This window comes from Ambystoma mexicanum, chromosome 3q, assembly GCF_040938575.1.
Source record: "Ambystoma mexicanum isolate Mex_15411 chromosome 3q, UKY_AmexF1_1, whole genome shotgun sequence".
NCBI lineage: Eukaryota > Metazoa > Chordata > Amphibia > Caudata > Ambystomatidae > Ambystoma > Ambystoma mexicanum.
This window is the reverse complement of record NC_090926.1, coordinates 135,088,366-135,107,151: the sequence shown is the minus strand read 5'-3', so window position 1 is coordinate 135,107,151 and position 18,786 is coordinate 135,088,366. Positions and strand designations below refer to the sequence as shown.

At 45.9% G+C, this 18,786-nt stretch overlaps 1 protein-coding gene across 2 annotated transcripts in view; it reads right to left on the bottom strand.

The window, feature by feature from the left end:
• The window catches only part of AAAS (aladin WD repeat nucleoporin), a 730,668-nt gene that overhangs the window by 697,741 nt on the left and 14,141 nt on the right, over positions 1-18,786 (bottom strand). The window contains exon 2 of one of the 2 annotated variants that reach the window (XM_069653320.1): positions 8,264-8,394. In XM_069653320.1, coding sequence (XP_069509421.1) covers positions 8,264-8,302 — 39 coding nt within the window. In that variant the 5' untranslated portion in view covers positions 8,303-8,394. Of the gene's footprint in view, positions 1-8,141; positions 8,395-18,786 lie in introns of those variants that run through there. The other variant, XM_069653321.1, reaches the window with a different exon arrangement.

The window sequence follows — 18,786 nt, the reverse complement described above, 5'->3', positions numbered from 1 at the left end:
CAGAGGGGAGTGCCTCTGACGCAAGAACGGACTTGAGGGTTGGAGCCACGCTACAATGTGGAGCTAGTGGTGGCGTGGAGGAACCAAGAGATGAGAACCACGTCGGGATGCCGGCATAAGAAAGGGCGATACTGCGGGGACGGAAGAAAGACAGTCTTACTTGGTGGTGTGACCACGCTGCAGCTGTGATCGGCCTGGGGCCGCCTGGGGCCCGAGAACAGACGTCGATACCAGCAGGCAACAGAGGAACAAATCCTCTGCTCTCAGGGCAGGAACTGCTGAGTGTGTCACGTCAGGCAGGATACAGAAGCAAATCCTTACGAGACGGTGATGTCGAAGAGAGGGGCGAACGGCCACGTCCCTGCTAAGGTGCCACTCCCATGGAGCACACCAGAAGACAGTAAAGGTACCAGGTTGGCTAGGCTAGGAGGCGAGCAGAACAAAGTGAGAAGAGAGAAATTGACAAAGAGGGTTAACAGCCACAGAATTCTGAATGAAGAAGATTGGCATAGGCCAAAAAGATACAGCCACAAAAGTTAAACAAGCCAGAGAGCTGGCGTGCTATGGCACGCCCTAGAAAATTAAGTGACATATTTAAAATTGTGAGAAGACGGGAACCTGCAGGGTTCAGTCAGTCCAAGACATAAAACTAGTGGAAAGGAAACAACCAATTTTGTGGAGAAGGACAAAGGAAGTCATCCTTCCACACAAAGATTTGTATAAAGATTTACAACTTTTCTTGAGGAGCCTAAAGAGAGACCTGAAAACCTTAATTAGGATGAACTGTGAAGAACATTGAACTCTAACCAATACCCACAGAGAGCCCCATGTAAAGTTTGCCTGACGAAGCCTGAGCTAAGATGCTATTGGTCTGGCTTATTTGTATGTTTTTGTTTTCCTAAGGTGGTAGGGCCAGATAGTGAATAGGTTTTTGGACTGAGGAGTCGTTTTGTTTTGACATACAACAAGCATCTATAGTTTAATTCAAAGGCAAGGAAATCCCTCTTAGGATAGGGACAGATAAGCATGTATCCATTTAATTTAAATAATCCTTATTGAAATGAAGTCCTCGAGTCCGAATCCTTCTGGTTCGCCACAGGGAGTAGACAGCGAAGGCCTGTCTTCAGTTTCTTTCCTTCCTGCACTGCAAGTCAGTGGATCTTAAGCATCCAGGCATGCAGAGTTTCTCAGTGAGGTAGCTTGGGGACTTCAGGGGAACATAGCCTTGTAGATGATGCAGCAGGATTTGAAGAGGATAAGTGGGTGGGACTTGGGTCATGTGACCTAGATCCACTTCCACCAGCTCAACAACTACAAAAGAAAGGAGAACAGAGGGCTGCTTAAGTAGCGAAAATGGGCAGAAAAAGAAGAATGAACCAAAAGATTGACAGGTGGGAGGGGTTTAGGTCATGTGATCTAGAGCAACTTGCACCAACTGCAGATCATTTCAGCCTTTACAAGGGATATGCGTTGTTTCAGCATATATTTGAAAAAGGTGTGCAAGAAGCAGCACTTTTAGTGGTTTAACCCTTTCTTCAGACTAATATTTGGGACCGTTAGGGCAGAAGACACAGGAGAATGGGCCTCATTCTGACCCTGCCGGTATCCTGGTGGTAGGGCTGCCAGGCTAATTGCATTTGGCACTTACCTTTACCGGCACTCGGTCAGGTGTGAGAGTGTTCATCCACATTCATGGAGTCCCATAGGCACTTTTTTACCAGACCGCCCGACTTGGAACGAGGCCCAATGTTTCTTCCAGGCTCAAAAGGGACAATTTTAAAGCTCTAGATCACGTCCTACTCCTTACCTCACTCACCCGGAGCCTGACATTTTGGGACATGTAGCCCCTTTTCTGTAATGGATCAACGGTTGTGCCTTGACAATGTGTTAGGAAGAAGTGGGAACCTCTGGAAAATGTAGAAGTTAGTTGGAATCTACTAGTTTAGGTGTTGAATAACAACTATGAAGAAGATATTGCAAAATGGTGTAAAACTAGAAGATATGTAGCCTAAAGCATAACAAATTGCAAGCCATGCAGCCAGAAACGTTTGGCTTTACGCTTGGGTTTCCGCTCGACCCTTTGGTTCCTGGCAAACCACTCAATGGCTGCCAAGGTACAACCACCTAGTTATTTTGTTTCTCTACATTAAATGCCTCATTTGTAAATGGATTAATATATTGGTGTTTCTTCAACCAGGGGGCATAAATTCAAGTTGGAAGCTACTAACCAGCCATAAAGTCACTTGCCACCTCAATGCTGTACATACATATATGATATGGTAAGTAATTAATAACGCGCCTGTACCCAAGTGTACAGCATACCATTCTTCATGTCTTGCTCGCTAAGAGCCAAATATCAATGGTCAGCGGCGAGATCCCATTTTGCACTTGGTCTTCAAATGGAATAGTGATGATGCATGTGGTTTTACACCACAGGCTAAATTGTCTCTTACCTCACTCATGGTACTGCAACTTGTGAGTCATGGTTCTCTCCGTACAAAAATGTAAAGAAATGACAACTTTTGGTGGTTGATAAAACTCTATGCATGATTAGGAATCTGCCTGCAGAATGGCTTTTGCACACCATCATCCGAAGGCATAGAGTCTGCAACTATGGGGTCTTCATCGGATACCCTATCTCTCCCTGGGTCAGAAAGTGCAAACTGGTCTTGGGCAGAGGGTGCTTGACCAAGCCCAAAATCTTTGACTTGCTTTGTACGGTATTGCTTTGGTTCAGCCCCCATGCCACCAACAAGGACGTTGGAGGTTATCGCTTGTGTGCTCCAGTTGTAGTTGCTGGGAGCTTAGTAGGGCGTTTCTTGGAGTCTAAGAAGCTGGTAGCTGTCAGGAATGCTCTATTGCAGTTTGATTTTTGGCCTTGAATTTCAAGTATAAGAAGGCAGAAACAGGATTTCTCTTTGTTTAGAGCAGAACATTTAAAACAGTTCTTAGCATTAAATTGATGCATACAACAGTAGTTGGGGAATTAGGAGTGACTTTTTTCCCGGCCAAGTTTCTAGTGGTTGCTTCCAACATACCCACAATCTTCAGCTTTTGGCACATGTGTAAAGACCAACCTCAGACTAATGATCCTTCCAGAGGCAAGAAACAGCCATCTGCACGAATGTCAAACATCTGTCTCACAAAGGAGATGCACACAGAGAGGGTTGAATAAATAAGGTCTGAAGGCAACAAACGTTTTTGGTCTCCTGTTGGGAGCATGTACACCGGGACATGAGACATCACCCCATTTTGGAACGCCTACACTGATCTGGGAACCAAAGCCAGGCTCCAGCTACATTCATGGTAACTTCTAAAGGTGTTCTTCTCATCCCCGCCTGCCCAGCTTTTTGCAGTTGCGCCGCCTAAGGACAGAGAAAATGTTCTTGGCAAGCACGACTATGAAGGGATGGTGGTCTTGACAGAAATTCCTAAGGTCTACCAACTGAAAGTATTTTCAAGCCTTAAGATGACCCTTATGATCCTCCAGACCAGAGCATATACAGGGTGACTTGAATATCAACAGACAACACCAGAGGGGTGGCCTACAAAGGTCGTCATAGAGGCACTGGCCAGCTGGTTCTCTTCCTTCTCTGGGGACGGAATGCCAAAGCCCTGGCTTACTCCACAGCAGGTTCTGAACACTTCATGCAAGTCTGGGTGGATCTCATGACGTATGTCCACTTCCTGGCGAGGAGGGCTAAGAGTGCTGCTCGTTAGACTCTGCAAGGCTGCCGCAGGCTTCCCAGAATGAGTTTAAGCATAAACACTGCTTTTGCCTTTGGGACCAGGCCCTTTATGTCTCTGCTCCTCAGCCCACCGGGCTACTCGTCCACAACACCTCTTCTGCATTCAAGGTAAATATGGTGCAGTGCACAGGGGTCTGTCCTTGTATGATTCACAGGGTCAATCAATATTTGATAAACTTCATGTGTATGGACTGGGATGAGGAAGAGTGGATGTGGGGGTAATGCTCTGATAACTTACCAGTGATCTTCATTACCCGACTCCTTCTGTATTAGAAAAGGAGGATTATGGATAGGCTGACCATTTTATCCGTCAGGGGTAGCAACGGTCAAAGGAATATTTATATTTTATATGTATCGCGCTCGTACACAAGTGTTTCAGAGCGTAAAGAGTAGGGGGGAAACTAGAAATAGAGGAAAGACTGGCGGAAGGCAGACAGCCTTCGTGTTTATGGACTATGACAAGATAAAGTAGTACTAAGAAGGTGTAAAGATGATTACAAGCAAGTAATCAGTAAAAGGTGTAATAAAGGTTATCAGCAAGCAATCAGAGTAACTTTGAAGTCTTTTTCTAAACTTACATTCATTATTTTTCTTCAACGTGATTCTATAAAAATGTATATTTTACCAGGTTTATTATACTTTATGTCATCGCTATAATGCGCAATATTCAGCCCTGGAAACGCAAAGATGAACACAAAGAGGTACCAACTAGTCATGGGAAGACATGAGGACTCAAATCCAGGGTTCACTGCTTAACCGATGTATGCGATTCTGGGCAAACATTTAATCTCTGCCTGAGCTGAAAAAATTGGGAGTCCCTAGAAGGGATTTAGTTTGCAGAGCACACCATTAAAAACGAGCCACACTCGTAGCTCACCAAACAATAGTGTACCATTGACATAGCTAACAGCTATAGCTTGTGGATTGTCAAATAAATGGTCTTTGTTACAACCCATTTATCATAGCAAAAAATATGTATGGTTTCTAAATGTGTGGGTGGGTCAGTTCATGTTGCCTAATGTTGTGTAATTTCAGTAAATTAAATATTGGGGAAAATAGATCACAGTTGTTAGTGGCTGAAGAGAGGCTGTTGGAACTATGGGCTTGATTCACAGAAACATTTTATAATGGGGTAATCCCATAGGATAATGATCTGTGAATTAGGTCCTTAATATCTCTTTCAACTCTGAGCAAAACGATTGAAACACTTATGCAGCAGCAATGCATACATTTGTGAAAGCAAAAAAATGGTTGTGGTTTAGGCAATAAACATATAAACGAGTAATATAAGTGAATACTTGTTTTCAATATTGCTATCCATTTTGCTGTGTCTACTTATTACTTGTAAGTACTTTAAATACAAACAAAACCAGCTTTTTCTTATATTGCAATGACTTTATGCAATGGATTTCATTACTGAAGAGCAAGTGGAAAACATGCAGGGTGGTATACGGAAATATTTATTTTGCATTGAGAAAGCAGAATCACATTATTAATGAGGCTTAGACCGTGGGCTGTGAGGTCAACTCTTGTAACCCCGGATAAAATCTGGCAACCCAAGATGACGCCTAGCAACGAATCAACCCATACAAACGGGGATCAGTATTCACGGAGGAATCTATAGTGAACTAGTATAGAAAAAGGGTCAGCAGGTGGGCTGTGCAAAGGAAATGATAGAATGAAATAAAGGGAAATGATTCACAAGCAAAGCCGGAAAAAAAAAAAAAAAATCAAAGGCCTGTAATATATGAGATACAATATTCCCTACTTAAGTAAAAAAGATATTGCAAGTCAACGAAGAGTTCTGTGACAAAATGAAGAAGGCAGAAGTACATTTTTATGTCCATGGTACTCCGAAGAGACTTGCAATGTTCAAGTAGGGGATATTTTATTCCTTATAATACTGGGCCGTCCCTCTGGAACAGCCTCCATGCCACTCCAAAACTTGAGGAGAACCAACTCCGGTTCCGGAAGCACCTCAAGACCTTCCTCTTTTCTGCTGCCTTCGCTCCCCATCTCCCTTGCTGATCGGTTCTCTCTTGGCACCTATCACCTGGCCACCCTCTGTCCTCCGGGCCCAGGTACCTGCTCACCCTGCCACCCTCCCGCACTGCCTCCGGGCCACCCCTTGCACTGGGGTCTGTATCTGTACCCATACAGCTCCCCCCTTTTTCTTCCTGCACTTATCAGACCCACCCTGTCTAGTGCCTTAAACCTAGCACTTGCAAATTGCTGGCTGCACTACCACTGTTTGTTGCCTTTATTATTTATTAATTGTTATTTATCTGTTTCTCCTTTGCTTCGCACTTTCCACTTCTCCCCCCTTCCATGCACTTTTCCCCTCCCCCTCTCCCATGTACTTGCGCATTCTCAATGTCACTGGGCCTAGTAAGATCGCTGTTTGTTCTCCCCTGTTCCCCTCCCTTGCCTTGTCACGCTCTGAAACACTTGTGTACGAGCGCAATAGAAATTAAATATCAATACACCTCACATTGCAGCTAGGAAAACTCCAATTAGTACAAAACACTGCTGCAAGGCTCCTCCTAACCCTAGAGAACCCATCTCCCTTGCCTTCCACGCCCTTCACTGGCTTCTGATTGGACAGTAATCCCCCTTCAAGGCGATGTGCAACACCCATCGAGCCTTTTACAACAAGGACTGGAATACCTGCAGCATAAATTCACACACTACAGGCCTAACAGAAAATTCAGATCAGGCTCAGCACTTCTCATCATTCCAGTGCAAAAAAAAAAATTATAATCAACCCGCATAGAGGGGTTCCCCCTTCTCAGTCCACGCACCCACCATCTGGAACTCCCTCCCATTAACCATCCGCTAGAGGACCACCTTGCCGACAAGAAGGCACTCAAAAACCCGGCTGTTCCGCTCTGCACCCTTGCACATTTCGTACGGATCTCAAGCCCAACTAGAGCGCTAACTGCCGCCCAACCTTCCTCGCAGAGAATTCGGGCACACAAGAGGAGTCAGTAAAGTTTATCACAGCACTCCATCCCACGCCTATACGATATGCACATGACTAAAACTAATATAGATCAGTCCTTCTTCACAGGACCCTCATGCACTGCGTCCCACAGAATACACCAGAGTCCCATAAAAAATGGCAGTACACCTTTGAGATACACACAATTTGTCTATACTCTATACCTTACCCTAAACATATATCACCCTCGACCCTCAAGCACTACGACCCATAGAATACACCCATGAAAAATTCGGTCCAGCTCTTCACATAGCTTGACTCTTTGATAAAGCACCCGTTAATCACACAGTTGTAATACAAGTTGCTGTTCGAGACCTAGACATTCTCTACCTACCTTCTATCTGGCTATAAATGCACACATGCATTTTTACCACTCCTCTCATTACTACCAACACAGACTATCAGCTTCGATAGCTCAACGGCAACGTGCTCGCCTTGGAAGCAAGCCGACACGCAGCAACACAGGTTCGATCCCGGGTCTGCGCTTAGAAACCTCTGGGTATTTAAGCGAGTTATAAATACGCAACTAAGACAAACAATTATGCAACTATAACAAACAATTCCTGTAACAGCGCCTCGATGCCCACGGGCTGTGTGAGCGCTTTAAAAATGCAACAAAAAAAAAAAAGGGCGTTCATCCTCAGCGCTTGGAGACCATACCAATGACAGCAGGCACTATACAAATACCAGCTACCATTACATAACTGGCACCCCATTTAATAAATTGCCTCTTGCTTAATGTAATTTAAGAGATCTTCCAGATGCTGATACCTATATTAAAATATAAAAATCAGTTTGAGATACAAAACTAATATGTAGATTCTAATGTGTTGCAGAAAAATAGATAAATCCGTCTTCTTTTTTAAAAATGCATGTAAAAACGTTTTTGTTTTGTACTTAATAACACTAAGTTCTTGCTTTCCCGTTAATATCCAGCAGTGCACAAAAAAAAAAAAACATGTTACCATAAACATCTGATTATCAGTTAATGCCGGTAAAGTGTTACAGAACGCTATTTTACAAGAAAGGAATTTCAAAAGCTTTCAAGGCTTTAAACAAGTGCTGGCTGCATTGACAGCAGGAACTAACTGTGCAGCGTGCTGGCTCAAACACCAGACATTAAGCAGTAGTGATGTCACAACTAGGCTGTAATAAGAAAATTATTTACAGGCATTTATATGGATATTGAAAACTACACCATAATAAAAGGGACGGTATATCAAACGTAATAGATGCATACAAAAAGATCTGTCCCCTTTTCAATGGAAGCGAGAGCCACTCTGACCAGCAGCGGGAATTATGAATGGTTAACGTTTAGTGAATATTCAGAAGGTCCAGATATAGTAGGAGGATATCACACTTTGGAAGCAGCAAAGATTGATAGTCCATACCTACACGCGTACAGATTGAAAGCAGTATGGTTGGGCCGTCTGATAATGAAAACAAGACGTGTAGGTGAGGATCAAATCAAAAGACGGGTTAGTAGATGCCCTGTCCCACACACAACTCTTACCCAGTATTCTTCTGACAGAGCCAGGCAACAGGGTAGCATCGGAATTCGGATCCCGCGCTGGGGAAAGGACCAACGTGACTGCGTGAACTGTAAGACACTGCCCCCTCGCTAGACTACAACACGGCGGCCATCTTGAAACAAAAATATTTTCACACAGTTAATTAAAGGCCATAGTAGAAAATTAAAAAAACACAATATTTCTGAAACGCTTAGAAAAGCATATTATAATATATTCAAAATTCAATCGACGCTGCGTATTTACATTTGGAAATATTGTTGGTCACCTTTATTTATGTGTTGCTCTAAGTTACGTATTATTGTGTTAATGCATGGTGCGAACTGAACATACATTGTAGAATAACGGTTTGTACTCGAAGGATTTAACTATGCATCCTGCAGCAAGACCTACCATCCTGAAATGTCATTCGACACGGCAGAACTGTAAACTCCTGCAGTATCTGACATTCTAGTCTATCTTCGATTGCCATCGCTTCCAATTATGTTCTGGAAGTTCACGTGGGCAATAAGAACTGCACGTTTTTTGCAGTGCTTGAGCAAATTTGAACACCTTATCTCGCTGACATACACACTACTCCTTTTCTACAAACATGCCAACGTTATTCCACTCAGGAAACAATACTTCATTTCTGGTTTTAACTTTAAACTCGGGGATTAGTAGTCCCAGCTTTATAATGAAGAAATGCAGGACTAGGAATAATGCAAAATGGAGCTTTCCCACTGGATTGCATTGGAGTTAGAATTAGTTTAGAAGGGAGAAAGTTAAAAATAGAAACATTTTTGTTTAAAAAAATCGCGAGTCTCCCACTTAAATGAGGAGGTGGTGGCATTTATGAATAACATACCTATCAACTTACCCGTCATACGCAAACTTTATAAAGTGGTTTTGCAGGACACTTCAGACGTGGTAGCGCATCAGAAGGGGCCTGCAATGCACGCGGTTCCATATGGTGTCATTCGCCCCCTCCCATGCCCTTTATTGGTAATTTTAGTGGCAGATGGCATTTTAATACACACAAAGCACAACAAATAACAACTGTAGGACCAGTATACATGCAGGACACTCATCTGTTAGAGCTCTGTCCAGGCTGTTGGGGGGCGGTCCTGAGCCCCCCACTGCGTTCCCGTAAGCCCCCCCCCCACCTGAAAGGACACACACACACAGCCTTTCGGTTCGGGCTTCCCGGTCGCTCTGCTCGCGGCCGGGAACGCCCCTTTATTTATAAACTCGGCGGCGGCGTGCAACGTCACGCCGCCGCGTAAGCCCGTCATTACGGGCAGCGCCACACTCCTCCTTTTTCGGGAGGAACCACAACAGCGGCACTTTTAACGATAATAACTTTTAACACACAGCTACACTATAAACCACCACTGCACACCCAACACCCCTTTATTGTCAACCACCCGGGTCCCTTCATCACAGTTTACTGGCTAAGTGTCCAAGAACATACTCGCTGAGGTAAGCAGGTTTCCCTCGCCCAGCCCTCTGGGGGTACCTCCTGCCTACTTCCGGCCCGTGGTGTCCCTCAGCCACGGCTCCCCGGATTGGGGAGGCTGGGACCTCATCCCGGGAATCTCCAGCATCGGGGTCCTCTGATGGGTCAGGTTCAGGCGGAGTCTCAGTCCGGGGATCACCCAGTTTCTTGAAAAAGCTCACATTCCGGGTGACGGCAGATTGCCCATCTGAGGCCGTCACCATGGATCCCTTGACAGCCACAACATCCAAAGGCTCCGGTTTATAGGGGAGTGAGAGTTTCCCATGGGGGTGTCGGTTGCGGACTAGAACTTCGTCTCCCGGCTCAAGCCATTGAGGCCGGAGACCCCTTCGCAGGTTTTCTTGGTCAATTCTCACTTGCCTTTCCATTGCAACCCGCTGGTTATCAATCACTCCCGGTTCTTTCTCCACAACCTCGGGTAGCAGACCCCAGGGGCATCTCTTGAACAGCGCTTCTGCAGGAGCCACTCCAGTTGAGGCATGCGGGGTGGTTCGATACACCCGCAGGAATTGGTACAGGGCCCATTGTAGGGGCTGACCCTGTCCCTGGGCGATCCGGAATGTCTTATTAAGAGTCCGCATGAGTCTCTCGCATCGCCATTGGCTCGGGGCCACAGCGGTGACACCTTCCTGTGCTGCACCCCGCAGCTCTCCATGAGCTCGGAGAACCGCTCACTTTGGAAAGGAGCCCCATTGTCTGAGCACAGGGTGTGGGGAAACCCGTGGGCTGCAAAGATCTTCTCCACCGCCACCACCACATGCTCAAACGCCACGGATTCGACGAACTCCACCTCTGGATATCTAGAGTACTCATCGACAATTGCCAGAAAGTGGGTGCCCACCGACGTCGATCCAAAGTCCGCGTGGACGACCTCCCAAGGTCGGGTGCCTCCGGGCATCACCTCTATTGCCGGCTCCCGTTGCAGAGGAGAGGCTGCCTGACACCACACGCATGCCGCTACAAAGTCATCAACCCTCTTCTCTAGTTCAGGAAACCAGACCTTCAACCGGAGTCGCGCCTTGGTCTTGGCTGCGCCTTGATGTCCATGGTGTGCCAAAGTGATGACCTCCTTCACCTTTGACAGGGGGATGACAATCCGGTCACTCCGGAGCAGCAGGCCCGACTCCAAAAACGACAACTCGTCCTTCACTTTCCACAGCTGTTCAAGTGTTGTTTTGGCCTCATGTGTCCGCCCGGCCACAGCCTCGAGGACGGACTTCCAGGAGCCGTGTTGCATCGAGTGCCTTAGTACTTGAAAACATTCGTCTTGGGCTGCCGCGGCCTCCAGCTCCGCCAGCGGCATCGCGTTTGGTGTAGCCGCCTCCACCACCATCCGTACATGGCTGTCAGCCTCTTCTTCACAGATATCATGCCCCTCTCCCCCGCACACCCCCGGGTGGCGGGACAGGTAGTCCGCCGCATTGTTGGCCCCAGGCCGGTACACCAGGGTAACAGAATACTCAAGGAGGGCGAGCATCCACCTCTCAATCCTTGCCGGTGGCTTTGACGAAGACCCAACCAGTATTGGAAGCAACGGTTTGTGATCGGTTACCACCGTCACCGGACAACCCAAGACATAGAGTCGAAAATGTCTGCAGCCCCACAGCACCGCAAGGGTCTCCCGCTCGATCTGGGAGTACCTCTGCTCAGTCTCTGAGAGTGCCTTGCTGGCATATGCCACGGGCCGAACTCCCCCGTTGCGATCCACCTGAGTTAGCACGGCCCCCAGGCCAAAAGGACTGGCATCAACAACGATCTCTGACTCCAGGGCTGGGTCGAAGAATGCCATGGTGTCTTCCGTCGTGAGGGCAGCTTTGATGTCCTCAAAAGCGGCCTGCTCAAGTAGGCCCCAGTGCCACGTTGACTCCTTCTTCGTCAGGGCCCGGAGTGGTTCCGACCTCGAGGCGAGGTTTTGGATGAAACGTCCACAGTAGGTCACCATCCCCAGAAAACTCCTCACATCAGACACCGACTCGGGAGGTTGTGCCGATTTGATGTCCTGCACCTTTCTTGGATCGGGCGATACCCCTCCCTCCTTGAACACAAAACCGAAGAATTCAATGGAGGTGCGCATGAACTCACATTTTTCCTTATGAAGGGTAAGGCCCAGTGATTGGAGCCGTTCCAGGGTCTTACCAAGCCTCCTCATATGGGCTACCTCTGTCTTCGCGAACACCAGAATGTCATCGCTGATGTTGAGGACGCCCTCGAGATCTGCCAGGGCACCCCTGATGATGTTCTGGAACACCTCGGCGGCAGATGACACTCCAAAACTCAACCTCTTGTAACGGTACAACCCCCGGTGGGTGGTAAACGTTGTTATGTACCTGGACTCAGGGTGGAGAACGACCTGGTGGTAACCTGCTCGGAGATCCAGTTTCGAAAAGAACCGAGCCCCTCGTACTTCCGCAATTATGTCGTCGATCGTGGGTGTGAGATGCCGCTCCCTCTTTATTGCCTTGTTAGGGAGCCTCATGTCGACACAGATGCGGACCGAATCAGGTTGCTTAGGTTTTCTGGCCACCACGGAGACACCCAGGGGGTCGGGCCCTCCACCTTTTCGATGATCTCCAGGTTTACCAAACTGTCCAGCTCCTTGTCCACTTGCTCTCTCAGATGAAACGATACCCTACGATGTTTCAGGGAAATAGGTTGGACCGACTCATGGATGTGAAGCCGAACTGGTTCGCCGGTCATCTTCCCGATCCCACTGAAGAGTGCTGCGTACTTGTCTAGGAGATCATTGATGTCTTCCATATAGACTGAATAGGGGAAACTGACAATCCCCAGGGCCTCGGCAGCGGCACAGCTGAGCAGGGTGTTGTCACTCACCGGAGTCACATAGAAGCGAGCCTTGATCTGTGAGCCGTCATGTTCAACACAGGCTACAAAGGCACCATCCAGTGGTATCGGTTCCAGCCCTCCAAACGCAAATATGCGAGCCTTCGGTGTGTCCAGACCTGGGAGGGGTTCAAGCGTGTCATAATGTCCTCTGGCCATTACATTGACGGAGGCTCCCGTATCCACGAGCACCAGGACTGGGGAGTGGTTGACCTCCACCACACATCTGGGCTGTCTCCGGCTCTTCCTTTTCAGAATTTCCACGCTCGAGATGAAAAAGATGTTCTCCTCGTCCTCCTCCTCGGCACCCTCCACCTGGGGGTCCACTTCGCCCTAATCCACCTGGGCCACATTCGGCGGCGGGTTCTGGCGTGGAATCCACGTCCATGGCTGGCCTCTCGGCACCATCACCGGCAGGGCTGCACGGCATACCCTTGAAAAATGATCGGCCAGTCCACATCTGCCACAGGCCTTTCCCACCGCCGGACATTCTGTCGGGTGAGGAAGGTCGTACCCGCATTTCTGGCACGACTCTGCGGCTCTGCCTGCCCTGTCACGGGGTCCTCCACCAGGACGTCTCATGCCTCTGCCACCTCGCCACACAACACACACCTCCTCCGATCTCACTGACCGGGATCCTGCCTCCATCTTATTGGCCCGAGCCTCTGCCACCTCATGGCAACGGCCGAGCTCCAGTATGCGGGGCAGAGTGATGCCTGGCTCTCTCAGGACCTGCCTCCTGAGTTTGCCGGAGGAGCATGCCTGGATTAACATCGTGCGCATCATGTCTTCCGCGTCCGTCCACGCACATCCTAGGGAGAGGCGGCGCAAACGACCATAGAAGGTGTCCAGTGTCTCATCATCCTTCTGTTTGGCCGACAGCATAACAAATCTCTCATAGTCCACATTAGCAAGGGGGAGGACATGTGCAAGGAGTGCCGCCTTGGCCGCATCATAGGAGGCATTAGCAGGTGTGAGGGATTCAAATATTTCCTGGACCGCAGGCCCTGCGGAATACAGCATGGTGGCCACTCTGCTGTCATCGTCCGTCACCTGAGAGGCCCTGAAATACATATCAAGGCGACTCATCCATCTCCTCCACCGGGGGCCCATGCTCGAAGGTGGCCCCGATGCATCAAATTCCGGAATGGGCTGCAGAGCAGCGTGGGCAGTAGGTGCTCTCGCCTGAGCCATGATGGGGATTCCAGGTTGGGCAGCTGGCAGCACTGTGGGAGGTCCTTGCAGGGGCAGCTATGGAGCCGGTACCGGCTGTTGCATTGAAATTATTGGAGGCTGCCCAGGCTGTTGAGGAATCGGTGCAGCCCCTGCCCCGTCATCCGAATCTTCAGAGTCAAACATAGGTCTGAGCGCACAGGCACCCCCACCAGTTGTCCTGGAGGCCGCAACTCAGCCACCCTTCACCAACCACAGTGTGAGTGCACATAACAGTCAACTCCGATACCAGGTACACACTACGAGCCTGACAGCTCACCTGGGACGGGCACCAGCTCCAAGGACCAGGAACACAGCATGCAGGTGTGAATATCTCTCAATCACAACCTTCTCCGATGATGAAGAGGAAGAAGAAGATACCACAGTGACTGATGATGAAGGGGACGAAGAAAAACTGCTGTCTCCATCCGCTGGCATCCACCAATGTATAGGTGTCCCAAAAATTAAGCCATAAGCATGGAGTAGGCTAAGCAGGTCCAGCCATATTAACCCTTCTCCTGGCTTTCACACGACGTAGTTGCACCAAAACTACATAAAAACTCACAATCCAAACATGGGTGTGCAGATCATGCTGCCTGCAAGCAGAATTGCCAAAAATTTGGCCCGGATTCACTTCCCCCTCCAAACCGGAGCTCGGAGAACATCTGCGGCCTGTCAGACAAAATGGCCGCCGGCCGCGTGTACGAGCCGCAGCCACGGCGTAAGATGGAGCATCCAGGCGCTCCGTTTATGCAGAAAAATTTCGGAAGCCTGCACCGCCGGGCCCGGGCCTCCGCACTCGCTCGTCGCCACTGTTGGGGGGCGGTCCTGAGCCCCCCACTGCGTTCCCGTAAGCCCCCCCCACCTGAAAGGACACACACACACAGCCTTTCGGTTCGGGCTTCCCGGTCGCTCTGCTCGCGGCCGGGAACGCCCCTTTATTTATAAACTCGGCAACGTCACGCCGCCGCGTAAGCCCGTCATTACGGGCAGCGCCACACAGGCCCTCTGGGGCAAAATATATTCAAACACCCTAATGTGCATGTGCATTGAGTTGAGTGATGCAATTTCTTTTAATCCTTAGGATCTCCCCATAAGGAATGTTGTAGATCATGTGCTTTGGATGGTGGGATGTAGCAAAAAGGAGACTGTTTCCAGCTGATGGTTTTGTGGATAGTTTGAATTGGATTTGGTCATTCTCCACAAACAATTGCAAATCTAAAAACTCAATGTTCGTTGGGCTGGCTGTTTTTGTAAATGATAAATTGAAAGTATTGTTGTTTAAGTACATAACATAAGTTTCAAGTTGCTTGAGGTCTCCTTCCCAAATAATTAAAATGTCATCAATGAAACGACCCCAGAAACGTATGTTGTTGGAGAAACTGGGGTGTTTCCAGGCATGTGTAACTCAAAAAATCCCATGAGTAGGTTGGCATAGGGAGGGGCAAATTTAGACCCCATAGCAGTTCCCTGCAGTTGTTTATATAAAACATTGTCAAAAATGAAGATATTATGATGAAGACAAAAATCTAACATTTCAATGATCATTAAGTTTTGCTGTAGGAAGGAGACTGATCTTGTTTTCAGGAAATACATCGTGCTTTCCAGACCTTTGTTGTGCTTAATGCTAGTATATAGTTGAACTACATCTAGTGTTACAAATAGGTAATTGTTGTCCCACGGTATTTGATTCAATTGCTGAATTATATATTTACAATCTTTAACAAAGGATGAAAGATTTGCTGTCAGTGGTTGAAGATGGGTATCTATGTATTGTGAAATATTTTCAGTTATTGAGCCAATCCCATTTATTATTGGACGCAATGATGGAAAGTCTTTGAATGCCTTGTGCACTTTAGGCAAGAAATACATTGTTCCAAGTATTGTATTTTTGCAGAGAAGACATTGGTATTCTTTTTCAGTTAGAAGATTTTGATCAAACCAATTTTTGATTTTGTCATTCCACTCAAGTTCTAATTCAGGTAGAGGTTTATGGACTAATACTTCATAGCATTCTTTCATGTTGAGATGCTTCAATCCTTCCCTGATGTAGTCCATTCTGTTAAATAGAACAATTTTACCACCTTTGACTGCAGCCTTCGTTATTACAGATGTATCCTTAGCTAGATTTCTTAAGGCAAGTCTTTCTTCCTTGGTTAAATTGTTGTTTGATCTGGTATATTTATTGTTGAGATAATCCTTCGGTAGTTTATTGCTCACTGTTTTTTGAAAAACGTCAATCACGTTATCTGAGGAGAGAATTGGAATAAAGGTTGATTTCGGTTTGAGTTTAGTTTCTTCTGAAAGGTCTGTGAATATTCCTAGTTCTTCCAGAAAGATGTCTTTCGTGTAAGAATGCTCTTCCTTAATGTTTAGCAAATCTAAAGTGTCATCCACCATTTTTTCAGTGAGTATAGAAGGGGATGGTATCACTTCTTGTTTTTTCCTAAATGTAATTTCCCCAAAGTATTTTTTGAGTTTCAGTTTTCTACAAAATCGAAAAAGATCAAGTTGAGTCTGGAAATAGTCTCCTTGATATGTTGGACAAAAAGACAGTCCTTTACTGAGGGCTGTTGTTAATGCTGGTGTGACATTATGATCTGAGAGGTTAACAATTAAATTAATCTTCTCTTCCCTTGCTTCTGTGCTCTTGTTTCTACTCCTTGGTTTTTTAGAGCGCTTTTTGCTTCCTCCTCTCTTACCTCTAAGGCGTTTGGCTGTGAGGTACTTGGAGGTGGATTTGGATTGGGTGATGCTCCCCGATATGTGGGATTGTTGGTCCTCGAGCCTTTTCTGTGTCTTAAAACCTCTTCCAAAAAAGAACATTTTTTTTATTTTAAATTTGGATTAATATCTGAGGTTGGTGGAATGCTCGAGGCTGGAGCTGTCATTGCTGGTTCTATTTCCAATATCTCTTTATCGCTTGCAGTTTCAATATCAGAGGATGATGGAGTAGACAAATTGCTTTTTGTAGCCGAATCTTGACTTTTACTCCCTTTGGGTCTAAATTGTTGTTTTGGATTGATGTCGTATTTTCTGTGAAAGGTAACGATTCTGTTGTTAATGTAGTCACCCTCATCCCTAATAAAAGTTCTTTGCTTTTTGATTTTCAAGTCTTTCTCATAGTTGGCTAGGAAGTCATCCATTATCTGGTAATTTTTAAAAGTAATCTCTGGGCATTCCAATGCTTTAATTGCCTCTTTTGTATCATCTATGTCTTTCATAATTGTTTCATGTGTCTGAGCCGCTTGATTGATTAATCTTATCATCATTTCTTTAGATGTATTGTTCAATAAATTCACCCAATCTTCAAATGCTAGTATTTCTTCTTCTTCAAATGGTGGAAAGATGCAAATGCGTAATCCTCTCGGGATGCGATTAACTTCCAAATACATCTTGAGCATTTTAATTTTCCACCATTTGTTTAATTCCTGTTTACTTAGATTCTCAAGCTGTTCAAAAAGATATCTCAAGGAGTAGTTATTTCTTTGTGATGAGTTGGATGTGTTTGTTCGCCGGTGTCTCAAGAATAGTTCCTCTGCTTGTGCATCTCTTATATTGAAAGCTTCTTCCATATTTTTTGGTATACTGTTATTGGTGTCAGCCTGGGGGGCTTATGAAGAAATAATTAGAAAATTCTTGTTTGTAGCCAGCCTATGCTCAACCTTGGCGACATCAATTAAATAGTAAAGATAAATGGATTATTTCTGGTTAGTTGAAATTGCGAAGTTGTCAGCATGAGTTTTCCCATAAAATTGTGTGGCTACTACACAAGTTAAACACATTAAATGGTTGGTATATGGGAAAAAGTCACTCAAATGCGCCAGCTCCTTGAATAGATAAAAAGTTAGTTTCTGTTCAGTGAGTCAAATCCAGTTTATTGGCATAGTGTTATCTTCACACACATTGTTTTCTTGCGGCATCATACCATCAGCTAAACTTTATATTATTGTTGTAGTTATGCTAAAAATTCAGACTATGTAATCAAGTCTATTATGTAAACTAAATGTTAAGGGTGCTGAAGTTGGCCTGGCATAACTACAACAAAAATATAAAGTTTAGCTGATGGTATTATTATTACTCCAAGATGGCCGCCGGGAGCGTTGCAGGTGTGCCGGCTTGATGACGTCATCACGCCGTGCTTAGTAAGGTTGGGCGCGGCGTGGTGGCATCATCGCGCCGGCCTACACTCTATAAATAGCGCATTTTGACAATGCAGCTATGCGAAAGCACCCGAGGAGTATACACGGTTTACCAAGGCCATACTTAGCAACCTTTGAAGAACGAGCAAGCTTAAACCAGGGTAAGATGCAACTGGACCATTACTTATTTACCTACTTGAATAATAGCCTTTTAAAAAACTTAGATAACTCAACGTTCATTTTCTTCTAAAGTATTAAATGAAAATATTATTTCTTTTTTTTTTGCCTCCATTTCTCTACCCCCCAGCTATTTGAAAATGACTATTGAAACCTGATTAATTATAAGGGACCAGTATATGAAATCCTGTTTAAGGACACTAAAATAAGTAAATCACAAGCAACCGGTCACATCAAGTGGGTGAGTCATTGCTATCCTAAACATTTAAACACATCAAATATAAAAGTAATTTCACGTTTTTATATAGAAACAGATCAGGGAAACATCAATTTGATACATATTTTCTTCTTTTTCTCTCTTTTTTTTAGCTTTCTTTTCAGAGACCAATTTAATTTATGTGCTTTTCTCCTGATGAACCATTGCAACTGGCAATGGGGAAACACATGTTGAGGTTTTCATAATTGAAGAAAAGTGATCTAAGTTATAATTTTGACCCATGTGCAAGAAAACAATGTGTGTGAAGATAACACTATGCCAATAAACTGGATTTGACTCACTGAACAGAAACTAACTTTTTGACTATTCAAGGAGCAGGCGCATTTGAGTGACTTTTTCCCATATACCAACCATTTAATG